Source organism: Euleptes europaea, chromosome 7 (assembly GCF_029931775.1).
Source record: "Euleptes europaea isolate rEulEur1 chromosome 7, rEulEur1.hap1, whole genome shotgun sequence".
Classification (NCBI taxonomy): domain Eukaryota; kingdom Metazoa; phylum Chordata; class Lepidosauria; order Squamata; family Sphaerodactylidae; genus Euleptes; species Euleptes europaea.
Window position 1 is genome coordinate 99,988,318 of NC_079318.1, and position 17,809 is coordinate 100,006,126.

Genomic DNA, 17,809 nt, shown 5'->3' on the forward strand with positions numbered 1-17,809 from the left:
CATGATGCATACCTATTCTCTCCAGTCTCAGAGGAGCAGGCCTATGATATCAGGCACTGTGGATCACAGGCACGATAAATGCTGCTGCAGTCATCTTGTTTGGGGGCTTCCTAGAGGCACCTGGTTGGCCACTGTGTGAACAGACTGCTGGACTGGATGGACCATGGTCTGATCCAGCAGGGCTTTCCTTAGGTTCTTACGACCTACACAGGAATAAGTCTTTTCTTATGTTTTCTTATGGTTTATGTTCTTGCATGCCCAAGATAATGCCGATCACCACTTTTGGGCCAAGGAAGCAATTTTCCACCAGGCCAGATTGGCCAGGAAACCTGGAGGTTTTTTTTTTTTTTGCCATCTTCTGGGGATGGAGTAGGGGTCACTGGGTGTGTGTGGAGAGGAGGTTAATTTGTTAATTTCCTACATTATTCAGGGGGTTGGACTAGATGACCCTGGTGGTCTCTTCCAACTCTATGATTCTATGAGTCTTAAGTATTCAAATTTCCCTCAGAAAACATAGTTTTAGAGGGTAGCCATGTCGGTCTGCAGTAGAAGAGCTGGATTTGAGTCCTGCGGCACCTTAGAGACTAACAAGATTTTCAGGGTATAAGCTTTTAACGGTCAAATCTCAGTCCATCAAGCACCTGACCCTCAAAAGTTTATCTCCCCACCAAAAAAAAACCCTTGTTGGTCTTTAAGGCTCTACTAGATTCAAATCTAGCTCCTCAGAAAATGTGAACACCCAAGGAAGCTTTAGTAAGTGCTAATTTTTCAATAACAAATAATTTGATTTGTATCCTGCTGTTCCTTCCAGAAGCTCAAGGGGGCACTTGTGTCTTCTCCTCTTTATTCTCACAACAAACCTACCAGGGTGAATTAGTTTGGGAAAAACCCAAAAAGCTTCAGAGATGGGTGGCGATCCCAACCCGTCTCCCCTCCCACCACACCACCCTGGCTTTCGTTAAATCTCCAGGAAGAAAGAACGTAGTATCAAAGAGGGGGGGAAAAGCTGACTTGAAGCTGGCTGAAACTTGCGGCGTAGACACACACGGAGAGCCCAAAGCTGTGAAGGACGAGTGATTAAAATGTGGAATTCGCTGCCAGAGGTTGCGGTGTCGGCCACAGGCACAGACAGCTTTAAAAGGGGATTAGGGAGATTCATGGAGGAGAGGTCTATCGGTGGCTACTCGCCATGGTGACTAAAGGGAACCTCCACATTTAGAGGCAGTCAACCTCAGCGCCAGGAAGCAATATGAGGGGAAGGCCTCGGCCTCTGTGCCCTGTTGTTGGACCACCAGAGGAACTGTGTGAGACGGGATGCTGGACTGAATGGACCACTGGTCTGATCCAGCAGGGCTCTTCTCATGGTTGTTTAGTCTTTTGACTTCTATCCAGCCATTTCCCGACCAAGTCAGGCTCAGGGAGGCTCACAACAAATCCCAACAACAATTAAAATCACATCAGTTACAATTTAAAATCCTCAATATCATTAAAATCCCAGTGGTACCCTTAAACCGTGTAACAATAACGGGGAAAAGAGGGGAAACAATGGCCTTTTATGCACGGGTTGGATCTCCCTGCTTGGACCAGGACACATTAAAGTAACCCGGGATGGGGGAAACTGTATGCATTGGCTTGAATGATCAGCGACGAAACTGTGTGCTAATCAAGCCATGAATACAGAAAAGCAGTCTCCCAAGCTCAAATCAAGTCCTGCCCCCTTTAAATGCTGCTCTGTAATTGTTTACTACACAGTGCTCCCCGTGAGAGAAATTTCCTTCCCCCCAGACCCAACTGCCACATAAAAAGGCATTTTAAGAACAAAAAACAAAAAACAGAGCAATCTGAAAGAAGGGGGCGGGGGAGAAATCTAAGCTTCGTTTTAAAAAAGCCTTTCTTTTGCCCAGAAAGAGCTCAGAGGTAGCAGGAAGCAGGAAGCACTTGAATCCCCGCCTCTTTACACACTGGTTTGTGATTGGCTGTGAGAGAAGCCAATCTTCTGTTTCCCCCTGTTTATCTATCTGCATGCTGCTTTGAGGAGGGGGTTGGAAAAGGGTGGGGCACGATGGCGCGGGGAAGCTCAACCCGAGAACAGAGTATGCACACTCTGTGACTCTGGAATGAGCCAGGTTGAACGGTTTAATCCGGGCTAGAAGAGGAATGAGAAAAGCAGGGTTCATTTTGTGTTGAAACAGCGTTGAGCTTCCAAGGAATGAGATACCGTGCATACTGAAAAATGTGATCCTGGCTGAAACGGGGAATAAAGGAGGTTAAAGCAACCATGCATAAAACACCAATAAGGGAAGGAAGGAACAACAGGATACCCTCAATAAGAGAAGGGATGGGGAATAAAAAGTAGGTAAAATATAGGTTCCTATGCCATGGTGGTTAAGGGAACCTCCATATACAGAGGCAGTCAACCTCTGAATCCCTGTGCCAGGAGACAACATCAGGGGAAGGCCTGGGCCTCTGTGCCCTGTTGCTGGACCTCCAGAGGAACTGGTTGGCCACTGTGGTAGATGGGATGCTGGACTGGATGGACCCTCGCTGGTCTGACCCAGCAGGGCTCATTCTCATGTTCTTGAGGACAAGAATTCTGCTTTTGTCTGCTCTGCAAAGCAGAAAATGAAATAACGGGGTCTTGCAGCCCGAAACAAGCTACTTCTGACAAAAAACTTGCAATTGAGAAAAACGCCACTGCGCAAAGCGGGGGCTTCATCACTTCGCAGATGTGGCCCCTCTGGGGATTCAAACTCTGGACTAAGAAGCTCCCTGACACGTTAATAGGAGGGAGCGATTTCTCACCGAACTCCTGGCGAGGGTTGTGGATGTCAGCAGCGGAGCTCTCTGGCCGGGCCAAAGCCATGAAGAATTGGTAGGAGACACCGGGGTTATCTTGCTGGAAGATCATCTGGGGAAGGCAGGAACAGACAGCCAGTGAGTTAGGAGCAGCGGCCATAGAAGGAGGAAACGATATGCAACACACATCTAAATTTTCCTCCCTCTTGCAATGGGAAGACCCCTTCTGCATAACCACCCGCTTTCCAGTGAGGAAAAGGCTCCAGCGTGGTGTAGTGGTTAAGAGCGGTGGTTTGGAGCGGTGGACTCTGATATGGAGAACTGAGTTCAATCCCCCACTTCTCCACATGAGCAGCAAACACTAATGTGGTGAACCAGGTTGGTTTTCCCACCCCTACACATGAAGCCAGCCAGGTGACCTTGGGCTAGTCACAGTTCTTTTAGAGCTCTCTCAGCCCCATCTACCTCACAAGGCGCCTGTTGTGGGAGGGGAAGGCCGGTTTGATTCTGTCTTAAGTAGTAGAGAAAGTTGGCATATAAAAACCAACTCTTCTTCTTCTCCATCTCCCCCCCCCATCAGTGGTCTCTTTCAGAGGCAAACAAGCCCTGCCTATCTCCGAGGCCCCTCCCACCTAGCATGCACACAGGCCCCACTCCTTCTTGGTTTCCCACGCCCTTCCCAACGCTGACTGTACCCAACCTGCACTGCACATGAGCCACACTTCGGTGCCAAGAAAAGGAACTCGTTTGGAAGGATTGGACTCATTTGCCCATCTGGAAAGGGGCATCCAGGAAGGGAGATACAAGCTAGGCAAAGTTAAACAAAAGCTCTGCTTGCTGCCCACTGGAAATCTGGCTCGTTTCCGCCCTTCTTAAGTATCACTCAAAGGCTTTGAAGCCTAGCTTGGCAATATTGAGCATACTACACCCTGGATGTGATTCTTTTAATTTAAAGCTGAGGTTTTCCGGGATGCTGAATCCGGCGCCCGGGACACGTCCAGACATGCGTGGCACACAAAGGGCACCCACCTAGGCCTTGCATCTCCCCCCTCCCCTCTGCTTGTGTACTCACATACACATCTATGGGTTCCGTGGTCGGTCCCTCCGCCGTCAGCGACTCTCCTTTGTGCCTGTCGCTCTCAGGCCGGCTGTACACAAAGATGGTGCCGGCCGCCTCATAGCGCCCAGGGGGGTTCACGGCCCAGTTCCCGTTGATGATGGATTTTCCGCTGCGACTCCGAAGGGCTGGGAAGATGTGGGGAGAAGAGGGAGCCAGAACTGAACACACACTACTGAACCAGGCCCTCGATCCATCAAGGTCAGTATTGTCTGCTCAGACTGGCAGCCGTTCTGTCACCTACTGCCTGACACCTTCTAACTGGAGATGCCGGGGATTGAACCCGCAGCCTTCTGCATGCAAAGCAGACGCTCCACCACTGAGTCACAGCCCCTCCCTGCACAGGTTGTTTGTGATTATTTCAACAGCAATCTGAAACTGACCCACACTCGCTGTGAAACTGACCAAATAAGCAGCCTCATGGGTATTCCAGCATTATTCTCTTGCCATAATGGCTTCAAGGGGAGGGGTTGGATGAGGAGGACAGACAGATGGGAGGGAGAAGCGATAATGGGGGTGGGGAGAAGTCCCAGGAATTGACACGTGCGTACAGGACAGGCTTTCGATTTAGGATCGAGGCAGACTTTAAACTCAGGGTAAAATGCGGGTTAAATGCGAGGGAAGAGCAAGGCGACTTCTGAAGGTCGGAAAATACATGCATAACTAAAACGAAGCCCTGAAGTAGTCGGGGGTGACCATGATGGGAACAACCCATGCATAACAGGCCTAGGTTCGACCCCAGAGATCCATTCTGATAAACAGTGGCTCTTTCCCCAATGCAAGAAGCCGGAATGGATCCAACCCTATGCCTTTCCTACAGCTCCCCAGCAACCGTTCGTTGGGTGAGAGATTTGTACAGAGGACCTCCCTGTTCATGGTCTGGACCGCTAGGCTAAACTAGATTCGAGCCCAGCAGCACCTTAGAGACCCCCAAGTCCTTATATCCCAGTCTGAAAGTGGGAGGGGTGTTGCAAGGAAGGAATTCGGGATGCAAAGGTAGAGGATTCAGGGATCTCCATTCCAACTGTATTTAACAGTTGAAAGTTCTTGAAAGCTCCAATCTTGAAAACCTTGCTGGTGTCTAGGGTGCTCCTGGATTCAAATCTAGCTGTTCTTCTGCAGACCCTGTGAAACTACACTAAACTAGCAGCTGGGAACAGTAGAGAAAACCAAAAAAGGCTGGCTCTTGGACTTCCTCTGTCATAACACATGCGCATGTATGCGTGCGCGCACACGCCCAGCCCATACCCAAGTAGTTGGGGCTGCGGGTCATCTCCTTGACCTGGATGTGGGTGGCCCCCGCTGGGATCTCCAAGATGCGGTGGTACCCGATGGGCACATCCGTGTCGCTGAAGTTGCCGACCACCAGCTTGCAAGAGGTGTGGTCCCCCCCGCAGACTCCGCAGCTGTCCAACGTGTGGTTCGAACCCAGGATCCCATCGCAGCCGGGCATCTGAGAGGCAAAGAGGAGAGAAACAGCTGAGCGGAGGTGAGCCACACTGCCCGAGCACCACGCGCGGTGGGGACGAGGGAGTGCTTCTACGTTTTGGTGTCCCCCGACCCCCACAAAAGTACTTTTCTCCCCTCCCCGGGTTTCTCAAACGGTCCTTCCCAAGTTCCCCTAAGATCTGATGACTTCCCAGCTGCCAAGGTCCTGAGCAACTTACCAGGCACTGCCCGGCCACGCAGATGTCTGGGGAGCCAGCCTCGCAGGGTGTGCCATCCTGGACCTTCTCCGTGTGTCGCACATAGAAACGGTACCCGATGGGGCGGCAGTTCAGCTCACAGCGCTGGGCGCCCCGCACTGCAAAGCAACATGGGAGGAAGAGGCATCAGCTCCTGTGCCTGGGCAAAGCCACGGGGCTGCCCAGGGCAGGACGTGGAAGAGGAACTCACACAGGGACAAAAGGGTCACTCCAGGCAATCGGGCTGGGAACACACATGACCACAGTTGAAGCCAACAGAGATCAGTTCCCCTGGAGAAAACGGCCGCTTTGGCCATTGGACGCTATGGCATCGAAGTCCCCCCCCAAACCCCACCCTCCTCAGGGACCACCCCCTAAACCTCCTGCCGGTGGCGAAGAGGGACCTGGCAACCCTAATTATGAGAAGACAAGAGTCACTGAAAAAGACAATAATGCTAGGAAAAGTTGAAGGCAGCAGGAAAAGAGGAAGACACAACAGGAGATGGATTGACTCTATAAAGGTAGCCACAGCTCTCCGTTTGCAAGACCTGAGCAAGGCTGTTAAGGATAAGACGTTTTGAAGGACATTGATTCCGCCAGGAGTCGGAAGTGACTTGACGGCACTTAACACACCCGTTTAGAGGACAGCAGGGAACTGTTCCTGTTGGCAGCAGAAGTTAGGACCCGAAATAATGCCTTTTAAATACATGTGGAAAGGTACTGGCTGGACATTAGGATCAAATGTTTGACAGTAAGAGTAGTTCAGCAGTGGAATGAGCTGCCTAGGGAGGTGGTGAGCTCCCCCTCACTGGCAGTCTTCAAGCAGCGGCTGGACAAACGCTGGTCAGGGATGCTCTAGGCTGATCCTGCATAGAGTAGGGGGCTGGACTAGATGCCTCTATGGCCCCTTCCAACTCTGTGATCCTATGACCTCAGGCTTTTCAAGCCACATAACTTCAAAGCGAGAGGGGTGATGGTCACAGGTCGAACAAAGAGGATTAGGAGCTCGTATCAGGCACAGATCACCACCTCTGCTTTAAACCCCTCCTCCCAATTTCCAGATGTGGCCCCAGCAACGGTTGTGATTCCCTTCTCCACCCAGCAAAAACTGACCTTCTGGGATGCAAAATGGCCTTTAGCAGCCAAAATTTTTTCACATTTTCCAGCGTTTATTTTAAAAGGAGCTGCTGGCAGAAGATGGGAAGAGAAGGAGGGGTGGGTGGGTTTTAGCATTTTTGGCCTTCTCCGCAGCAGCAGACAGACCTTTGGCTCCTCCGCCTAGCACCGCTAAGCGGCTAACCCCATTCCCCGAGCGCGCACCAGGCGAGGCCTCCGAGGGAGATGGAGACAAAGAGGGGTTTTGTGCTGCAGCCCTCCCCTCTGCCCCTCTTTGCGCTGAAAACATAAATATTGGCTGTGGATATAAATAAAGAAAGCAGGCGGAGGGGAAAAGAGCAAGAGACCCGCTGTCTGGGAAATCCCTCCCGCCCACCCCCATGCTCATTTAAAAACTTTCAACTTGGGAGAAACTCGCTTGTTCTGCTGGGCACCGTTTTCCCAATTAGAGGTACGGGCCATGCAGGATCAGGTCCTGAAGCTTGCTTCCCCCCCCCCCAAAAAAAAGGTTTGGGAGCTCAAACTTTCCTAGAAGTCATTCTGAAAGGCTTCGCTCCCTCCCCGATCTCAGAGCGAGTGAGCTGCTTGCAATTATTCCGCAGTGAAGAAAACACTCCGTGCGCTCCCAGAGGTACTGCTGTTATTGTAAATACAGGCACCCTCCCCAAGATTGGGGAACGGGTTCCAGAGCTCAGGCCTGGCAAAGGCCCAGCGCAATTAAGCATGAAAATTTCACATGGCGAGTGGGGAATATTTAAAAGAAGAGAAGGGCGTGGAACTTAAAAGATAGTTTCACCCCAGGATAAAGGGGTTAAGCTGTAGAAGAAGAGTTGGTTTTCATACCCCGCTTTTCTTTACCTTTAAGGAGTCTCAAAGCGGCTTACAATTGCCTTCCCTTCCTCTCCCCACAACAGGCACCTTGTGGGGTAGGTTGGGCTGAGAGAGTTCAGAGAGAACTGTGACTGGCCCAAGGTCACCCAGCAGCTTCATGTGGAAGAGCAGGGAATCGAACCCGGTTCTCCAGATTAGAGTCCACTGCTCTTAGCCACTCACACCAGGCAGCCCTCAGACCTGCCTCTGAACCCAGATGAGTAACAAGACAGCCAGCGTGGTGAACTGGTTAGGAGTGGTGGACACGGACACTAACCTGGTGAACCGGGTTGGTTTCCCCACTCCTACACACGAAGCCAGCTGGGTGACCTTGGGCGAGTCCCGGTTCTCTCCGAACTCTCTCAGCCTCCCCTACCTCACAAGATGCCTGTTGTGGGGAGGGGAAGGGAAAGCGACCATCAGCCGCTTTGAGACTCCTTTCAGTAGAGGTATAAAAACAACTCTTCTTTGTCTCTTAAAAGACACTCTGTACAAGCTCAGGAGTTCCTCTTCTGAACATTATTATTTCACGAACATCAAGATATTGAAAATGGGTGTCAGGGCTTGCCTTCTTCTGGAGATCCCCTACTTAGATTACTTGCAAATTGGTCTGTTGACAGGCCCTGAGTTAGAATGATCCTTTTGGAGGAGGAGGAGGAGGAGGAGGAAGAGGAAGAGAAAGAGAAAGAGGAAGAAGAGTTGGCTTTTATATGCCAACTTTCTCTGCCACTTAAGGGAGAATCAAACTGGCTTACAATCGCCTTTCCTTCCCCTCCCCACACCAGACACCCTGTGAGGTAGGTGAGGCTGAGAGAGCTCTAAGAGAGCTGTGACTAGCCCAAGGTCACCCAGCTGGCTTCATGTGTAGGAGTGGGAAACCAACAATGGTTCTCCAGATTAGCGTCCGCCGCTCACATGGAGGAGTGGGGAATCAAAACCCGGTTCTCAGAGTCCACTGCTCTTAACCACTGCACCACGCTGGCTCCCGTGAGCCCTGGTGACAAGCAGACGATCACCCAGAGATATAAAATGTTCATTAAACTAATGGCCGGGGTGGGGGTGGTACCTCTTCCTCGCCCCCCCCCCCAACTCCTGAAATTTCTAGACAGCTCAGCTGCTCGCACGGCAGGAAGGTGGGAGGAGAAGAAGCACAGGTGGAAAACTCAGGAATAGAATAAATATTTTGAGACTTCTGGGGCACAGGGAATACTCTCTCGCCGCCTGCCAGAACCAAGCGCTGCAGGCGGAGGGGGACAAAGCCGAGCACTTTGGGAAGGGTGGGTGGATGCAGGCTGCTGTCGGTGTGAAAAGTGGGGAGCAAGGAAGAAGAAGAAGAAGAAGAAGAGGAAGAGGAAGAAGAGGAGGAGGAGGAGGAGTTGGCTTTTATATGCCAACTTTCTCTACCTTTTTTAAAGGAGAATCAAACTGGCTTGCAATCTCCTTCCCTTCCTCTCCCCACAACAGACACTTTGTGAGGCAGGTGGGGCTGAGAGAGTTCGGAGAGAACTGTGAGTAGCCCAAAGTCACCCAGCTGGCTTCATGTGGAGGAGTGGGCAATCAAACCCGGTTCTCCAGATTAAAGTGTGCTGCTCTTAACCACTATACCATGCTGGCTCTCCAGAGCAGAGAAGAAGAAAAGAAGAAGAGTTGATTTTTATATTCCGACTTTCTCTACGACTTAAGGGAGACTCAAACCGGCTTACAATCACCTTCCCTTCCCCTGCCCCCTTTCAAAGCCATCTATGCCTGTGGCCATCACTATACCCTCCAGTAGCAAATCCCACTATTTAACGATTCATTCAGTAGAGGAGTCATAGAATCACACAGTTGGAAGGGACCACCAGGGTCATCTAGTCCAACCCCCTGCACAATGCAGGAAATTCACAACTCTCTCCCCCCACACACACACACCCAGTGACCCATACTCCATGTCCAGAAGATGGCCAAGATGCTCTCCATCTCATGAACACATGAAGCTGCCTTATACTGAATCAGACCCTTGGTCCATCAAAGTCAGTATTGTCTGCTCCGACTGGCAGCGGCTCTCCAGGGTCTCAGGCAGAGGTCTTTCATATCACCTACCTGCCTAGTCCCTTTAACTGGAGATGCCACTGGAGATTGACCCCGGGACCTTCTGCATGCCAAGCAGATGCTCTACCACTGAGCCACTCATGATCTGCCTAAGGTCATAGAATCAGCATTGCTGACAGATGGGCATCTAGCCCCTGCCTAAAAACCTCCAGGGAAGGAGGGCTCACCACCTCCCGAGGAAGCCTGTTCCACTGAAGGTGTTTTCTTTCACCTGACCTGAACCCTGAAGTTGATCCTATCAACTTCATTGGGTCCCCCTGAGTTCTAGTATTATGAGAGAAGAAAAAAAGCTCTCTGCATCCACTGTGAGCTTTGTGGCCAAAGCAGAATTTGAACCCAGTCCTGTGACATCCTAGTCCAACACTCTCACCATTATGCAACCTACAGCTTGGCGTGAGATCAGAATTGACAAACCCTCGACAAAGGTTCACCCAGCAAATTCTTAGCACAAACCAAAGCCCAAATTCTCAGCACAAACCAAACTATGGAGTCAGCTTGAACGGAGCCTGTGCGTGAGCTGCCGGTCCAAGCAAGCACGGAATGGGACCACTCAGCTTCTTGAGATGGAGCTCAGCTTTCCCAAGTTTCTAGCCCTCAAGCTGCAAAGACATGAACCCGTTTTCATTGGAGCAGAATGTTTTATATAGCAGACACAGCAAATTGCAGTAAGCCCTGGCAGGGGGAATTCAATGCTCCAAGACATTGCCGGGGCAAAAGAGAGACTAAGGGGAGGCACAGCTCTGCCTGTTGAATTTCCACCTGTTGGATTTCTGCTGGCCCTTGCGGCTCAGCAAAGTGTAACGATCCTTCCAGGGAAACAGCTGCCGACCTGCAGCCAGGGAGGCTGAACACTCACCGTCCCTGAAGGGCTCCCATTGGTAGAAGCGGCCCATGAATTCCTGGTGGTTGTAGGCCGCACACTGAACGGCGCGGGGATCTGGGCGGTCAGGCGGGCATGGCTGCGCAAGAGAGGAAGAGACCCTCATGTTATTACCTCCCCAAAACCTCCTCTCTCAGCTCACCTGGTTCCTCCTTCTCCCCTCCTGGTCTCCTGACCCACGTGATATTAAGGTTGCCAACCTCCAGGTGGTGGCTGGAGACCTCCAGCTATTACAACTGATCCCCAGCCGATAGAGATCAGTTCACCTGGAGAAAATGGCTGCTTTGGACATTGGACTCTATGGCATCGAAGTCCCTCCCCTCCCCAAACCCCGCCCTCCTCAGGCTCCACCCCAAAAACCTCCCACCGGTGACAAAGAGGGACCTGGCAACCCTACATGAGAGAAAGAGTCAGAACCCACTTTGGGGTCCTGATCCCCAACTGGATAACCTCTGCCCTAAGCAGGCATCTAACCCTTACAGGGCCCCCCCAGCATTTCACAGGCAGAAATAACACCCTTATTCTAGTATCTAGGAGCATTATATCCAAACCTCTTCTCCTCCCCATGCCCCATAATTTATTTATTATTGATTTACAGTCTTTACCCCTCCTTTCTGCCCCCACAGACCACCAAGGCAGCTAACAAATGAAAACATACAAATTAAAAAGATGATCTTAAAAGCCATTAAAACCAACACAAGAACACATTGTTAAAACAAGTTAAAAACCAAAGCTTACAATAAGTGCAAAAGATAAAAACAAGCCGTTAAAATGTTGGCGAAGAAGGAGGGATCATTGAGGGAACACCAAGTAAAACACACACACACACACAAAAGCCTTCACCCGATGGTGAAGATGAAGACGGTTGGCCACAGAACATGGATGCCAGCCTCCATGGATGCGAGACCAGGGGATCCCCCAGATTTACAGCTCATTTACAGCTCATCCAGCCTACATAGATCGGTTCCTCTGGAAAAAATGGCAGCTTTGGAGGGTGGACTCTGTGGTACTGTACTCATCTGAGGTCCCTCTCTTCCCCAGTCTCCATCCCCAAACCTCCAGACGTTTCCTAACCTGGATCAGGCAACCCAGCCTCCACCAGTTGCCAGGGGGGACCTGGCAACCCTACCACAGAAAGGGACAGGCGAGTCTCTCTGGGGAGAGAAGGCCAGAGTTTTGGTGCCACAACCAAGAAGACCAAGAAGGGAGGGGCTGTGGCTCAGTGGCAGAGCCTCTGCTTGCCATGCAGAAGGTCCCAGGTTCGATCCCCAGTGGCATCTCCAGTTAAAGGGACCAGGGAAGTAGGTGATGTGAAAGACCCCTGCCTGAGACCCTCGAGAGCCACTGCCGGTCTGAGTAGACAATGTTGACTTTGATGGACCAAGGGTCTGACTCAGTAGAAGGCAGCTTCATGTGCCCTCTCCCGGGTTGCCACCTGCCTAATCTCAGAAGGCAGGGGCACCCGAAGCACGGCCTCCGTAGCAGTTGGGCAGGTTCACAAGGGATTAGGCCAGGGGACCCCAACTTTTGTGGGCCCGTGGGAAGCTTTAGAATTTTGCCATAGGATAGTGGGCGCAGCCACAAAATGGAAGCGGAGCCAGCCATAAAATGGCCTACCTTCAGTCACACAGTGAAGATGGTGAGGGGTCTAGAGACCAATGGGGAGGGGGCGTGGCTCAGTGGTAGAGCATCTGTTTGGAAATGCAGAAGGTCCCAGGTTTAGTCCCTGCCATCTCCAGTTAAAGGAACCAGGCAAGGAGGTGATGTGAAAGACCTTCTCTGCCTGAGACCCTGGAGAGCCGCTGCCGGTCTGGGTAGACAATACTGACTTTGATGGACCCAGGGTCTGATTCAGTAGAAGGCATCTCCATGTGTTCATGTGTTCAAGTAGTATAAGGAAAGGTTGAAGGTGTTCTGTATATTTAGCCTGGAGAGGAGATGACTGAGAGGTGATATGAGAACCATCTTTAGGTACTTGGAGGGCTGTCATAGACAAGAGGGTGCTGAGTTGTTTTGTGTTGCTCCAGAAGGTCAGACCAGAACCAACGGGTTGAAATTAAATCAAAAGGGTTTCTGTGTAGACATCAGGAAGAATTTTCTAACAGTTAGAGCGGTTCCTCAGTGGAACAGGCTTCCTTGGGAGGTGGTGAGCTCTCCTTCCCTGGAGGTCTTTAAGCAGAGGCTAGATGGCCATCTCTCAGCAATGTTGATTCAGTGACAATGGGCAGATCATGAGAGGGAGGGCAGGAAGGGTGGCATCAGTGTTTGGCTTTCGTGGCCCTTTCTTACATGCACAGGGTAATGCCGATCGCCACTTTGGGGTCAGGAAGGAATTTTCCTCCAGGCCAATTTGGTTAGGGATCCTGGAGGCGTTTTTGCCATCTTTTGGGCATGGAGTAGAGGGTCACTTGGGATGTAAGGAGGGAGGGAGTTGTGAATTCCCTGCATTGTGCAGGGGGTTGGACTAGATGACCCTGGTGGTCACTTCCAACTCTATGATTCTATGATTCTTTCTTTGTGCAGTGCTGGCGGCTGGTGCCAAAGAAACGTTAAAAAACGGTACAGCCAATTAAATCTACAACCAGAAGTCTTGCTAGGCAAAAGCCCCGTCTGGCCCTGCCCACATTCTACAAACATTTGGGGGTCGCCCTGTAATGGTCTGTCCTATACTGACAGTACCAGAAGTTTGTTCTTCTGCTAGACGTGTGGTATTTAACAGCAATAAAACTGTCCTGAAAAGATCAAGATGTTCCTCGGTGTACGCACGGTGTCACAGGGCAGGCTGCACAATGTACCCCCCTTAGTGCTCAATATGGTTACCAACCTCCAGGTGGGGCCTGGAGTCTCAGCTACCCCATTGCCACCTTCATAAGCCCTACGATGAGTATTGTGTGCAGTTCTGGAGGCCTCACTTCAAAAAGGATGTGGACAGAACGGAGCGGGTGCAGAGGAGAGCGACAAGGACGATCAGGGGCCTGGAGAACCAGCCCTACGATGAAAGGCTGAGGGACTTGGGAATGTTTAGTCTGGAGAAGAGGAGGTTGAGGGGGGACACAATTGCTCTCTTGAAGGATTTGAAGATCTTTCTTAGAGGAGGGCAGGGAGCTGTTCCTGTTGGCAGAAGAGGATAGGACTCCCAATAAAGGGTTTAAATTGTGGGCGGAAAGGTACCGGCTGGATATCAGGAAAACCTTTTTACAGTAAGAGTTGTTTGACAGTGGAGGAGGAAGAGGAGGAGGAGGAGAAGGAGGAGGAGAAGAAGGAGAAGGAGAAGAATTGGTTTTTATATGCCGACTCACTCTACCACTTAAGGAAGAATTAAACTGGCTTACAAATGCCTTTCCTTCCTCTCCCCACAACAGACACTTTGTGAGGTAGGTGAGGCTGAGAGAGCTCGAAGATAACTGTGACCAGCCCATGGTCACCCAGCTGGCTTCATGTGTAGGAGTGGGGAAACCAACCTGGCTCTCTAGATTAGAGTCCAACACTCCTAACCACTACTCTTAACCACTACACCACGCTGGCTAGGGAGGTGGTGAGCTCTCCCTCACTGGCAGTCTTTAACCAGAGGCTGGAAAAACTTGTCAGGGATGCTCTAGGCTGATTCTGCATTGAGCAGGGGGTTGGACTAGATGGCCTCTGTGACCCTTCCAACTCTATGATTCTATATTAAGCCAACTAGCAGCAAGCAAAGCAGAACAAAACCAGCTGTCTGTGTGGGGGATCTAAGACAGGATCAACAAGTAAAAAATGAGCATCCGTCCCTAGTTTCATAGCCTCTGTATATGCCACGCAACCTCTGAAGACTGCCCCCCCCATGGTATCTTCACAACAACCATGCAAGGTAGGCCGGCCTGAGAAACAGAGACCAGCCCAAGGTCAATGGATAAGGGGGGGGAAACAAAACTTAAAACACTTTCAAAAGCATTTAAGTTTGCTGGGTGGACGTATCACAAGAGCATGATGCTCCAACAGAAAATTAATTAGTTTTAGGGGGTAGCCGTATTGGTCAGTAGTAGAACAGGCAGACTTTGGAAAGCTCCCCCAAAACCTTGTTGGTCTCTAAGGTGCCACCAGACCCGAATCTAGACAACTAATTAAACCGTCTTTGGAAGAAGGAAACTGGGGGGGAGGACCAATCTGTCCCCTCCCCACTAATGAAAAGGGCCTTTAGGAAATTAATCTCCAATGCAAGCAGGAAATTCAATCAAGGGCTTATCTGGTGTCCACTTCAAAGGGCTGAGAACAAAGGGGGGATTGTCTGCAGGGAAAACGAGAGGTCCAGAGAGGTCACCTGAAGTTGCAGATCAAAGAAGGATTTTCCAAGGGATTAAACAGGGGCTTGAAAGGGGGGATGTGCTAGCAGAGTAACTTGGCAGGTTTTCACATTGTTTCCAAAACCTGCTGAACCTGTTTGGGCAATGGTGGGACAAAAAAGGAAAATTCCTGTGTAGATTTCGGGAAAGGAAGCCTCTCCAAAACCATTTACACCTCCTCTTAAAACTATTCTGGGTCTCCAGCAACTTACAGTAGCCAAACACACAACCCCAGATTGGCCAAGCCACAACCACCTCGTTTCTCCAAGCTTAGGCCAGGATCCCACAGGATAGGGTTGCCAGCTATGGGCTGGAAAATACCTGGAGATTTTGGGGATGGATCCTGAGGAGGGCGGGATTTGGGGAGAGGAGGGACTTGCCATATAATGGGGTATAATGCCATAAAATCCACTTTCCAAAGCAGCCATTTTCTCCAGCACGGTGTAGTGGTTAAAAGCTGTGGTGTGGAGCGGTGGTCTTTAATCTGGAGAACCAGGTTTGATTCCCCACTCCTCCACATGAGCGGCGGAGACTAATCTGGTGAACCGGGCTGGTTTCCCCACTCCTGCTCATGTAGCCAACTGGGTGACCTTGGGCTAGTCACACTCTCTCAGCCCCGCCTACCTCCCAGGGTGTCTGTAAGCTGGTTTGAGTCTCCCTTAAGTGGCGGAGAAAGTCGGCATATAAAAACCAACTCTTCTTCTTCTTCCAGGTGAACTGATCTTTGTCGACTGGAGATCAGTCGCAATAGCAGGAGATCTCCAGCCACAACCTGGAGGTTGGCCACTTTACCCATAGGGTGACCGGCTGCAAACGAGGTCAGGACAGCGATCCACTGAGCCAGGCCCAGTCCTCTCCATGCACCCCCTCCCCTTTCCTGCAGGACAACAGTTCCCAAACTTTCCGAAACGGGACCCTTTCTCAACTCGCTCTCGTTCTCAGGACCAATTTGCCAAGAAACTCTTCTTACCCCTGGAAGGAGTTCAGCCTTTATTTCCCCATCTTCGGTGTTGATAAATATAACAGCACGACTGAACTAAAGGCTTTGTTTCATGGATATTTGGCACACGACACCGGCCACTGGACAGAACTGAATGGAGAAGTAGTGTCGAAGGCTTTCACGGTCGGGGTTCATAGGTTCTTGTGGGCTGTCCGGGCTGTGTGACCGTGGTCTTGGTCTTTTCTTTCCTGACGTTTCGCCGCTGGCGAAACGTCAGGAAAGAAAAGACCAAGACCACGGTCACACAGCCCGGAGAGCCCACAAGAACCTATGAATGGAGAAGGTTTCAGAACCGGCCGTAAATTTTGTACAGCTGCAGAAGCAACGGAGGCCGCTGGCTTTTCCTTTTTCCTTTCGCCAGCTGGCGAAACATCAGGAAAGAAAAGACCAAGACCACGGTCACACAGCCCGGATAGCCCACAAGAACCTATGAATGGAGAAGGTTTCAGAACCGGCCGTAAATTTTGGACAGCTGCAGAAGCAACGGAGGCCGCTGGCTTTTCCTTTTGCGCTCTTTGCAAAGGCGGTTTGTCTTAGCTTGGCGATAGGGTCGGTCTCGGGGGACCCGCAGCCACACGGCTCTGACCCGCTCGGTGGTGGTCCCGAGCCAAGCGGCCCCTGCGACAGCCTCGGCACAGCCGGGACTCGGCCGGGGCTGCTCCTGGCCACCGGGAGCCCGTGAGGGCCGCGCCCCGCAGCGGACTTTCCTGGAGCGCGGAAGGGCCCATCTGCTCCTGGCCAAAGTCCAGAAGAATCCCCTGCGGAGCAGCAGTTACAGCAACGTAATGTTTACAGCAGGAATTCCTCGATTCCAGCTATTCTTCTTCCCAACCCAAAGCACAAGTTCAGCATCTTTTTTTTGGGGGGGGGGGAAGTGAAGATGATGTCCAAAAACACAAAAAGTCAAGGCTATCGCTCACAAGACTGCTGAAAACGTGTTGGGCGTTTGAAAAACGAGGAGGGATCGCACCCGAAGCAAGGGATGCCATCTCCGGGTTGGGAAATACTTGGGATATTTTTAGGGCAGAACCTGAGGAGGGCATAGGGTTGCCAACCTCCAGGCACTAGTTGGAGATCTCCTGCTCCTGTTACAACTGATCTCCAGCCAATAGAGATCAGTTCACCTGGAGAAAATGGCCGCTTTGGCCATTGGACTCTACGGCATTGACGTCCCTCCCCAAACCCCGCCCTCCTCGGGCTCTGCTGCAAAAATCTCCCGCCGGTGGCAAAGAGGGACCTGGCAACCCTAACTATCAGTGATACCACCCTTGAGCCGTATAACAAGAGATGGAAACCGTTTTACATATACATAGATTAGTAAAAACTAGGTCTTAATCTGACATATAATAATATAACCTCAATTTTATTTACAAAAAAACTACTAGGTTCGTTAACATATCAATCAGTGTTTGAAAACATTCATTATTTAGTGTTATCCATATTATTAGCCCAAATGATGAAGATTTTGAATGCCTGTTTTGCATTAGAGTATTTTTTACTATTATTATTTTTGTGTGAAAATTACATACTGGATATATATACTTCCCCCCTCCCCTGTTTTCCTTTTGTACCCCCCCCATTTCATATAATAAAATAAAATTCTAAATAAACAAACAAACGGTACAGGGCTCACCTCTTGTCGGCAGGCCTTGAGCTGCTTGCTTTCTCCCTCGCAGTGGAAGGTTTCTGTTCCCGGAGAGTACAGGTTCCACTGCGACCCTTCGGCTCCCGGCTGCGGGCCGGTCCACGGTCCTTGGCCCCTGGCGTGGAACTGAACGGGGCCGCCCCGGTGCAGCAACCAAATGTCCGGTTCGACCGGGCGCGGTGCCACGGGCCGGTCTACGTAGAGGCTGTGGGGTGGCCTGGAACCACGGCCGCCCGTTCGGCGCTCGTTCTGCCGCTGGCTCCGGGACCTGGCTTGCCCGTGGGGCGCGTGGT

The 17,809-nt window shown here is 51.1% G+C and overlaps 1 protein-coding gene across 1 annotated transcript in view; it reads right to left on the reverse strand.

Moving 5' to 3' along the window:
* ADAMTSL4 (ADAMTS like 4) overlaps positions 1–17,604 on the reverse strand; it is a 30,948-nt gene extending 13,344 nt beyond the window's left edge. The window contains exons 1-6 of the mRNA XM_056852906.1: positions 17,505–17,604; positions 10,532–10,634; positions 5,581–5,717; positions 5,162–5,366; positions 3,869–4,041; positions 2,803–2,908 (exon numbers count right to left, since the gene is read on the reverse strand). Of these exons, the coding sequence (XP_056708884.1) occupies positions 2,803–2,908; positions 3,869–4,041; positions 5,162–5,366; positions 5,581–5,717; positions 10,532–10,568 (658 nt within the window). The 5' untranslated portion in view covers positions 10,569–10,634; positions 17,505–17,604. The remainder of the gene's footprint in view (positions 1–2,802; positions 2,909–3,868; positions 4,042–5,161; positions 5,367–5,580; positions 5,718–10,531; positions 10,635–17,504) is intronic.
* Between the last annotated feature and the right edge of the window lie 205 nt (positions 17,605–17,809).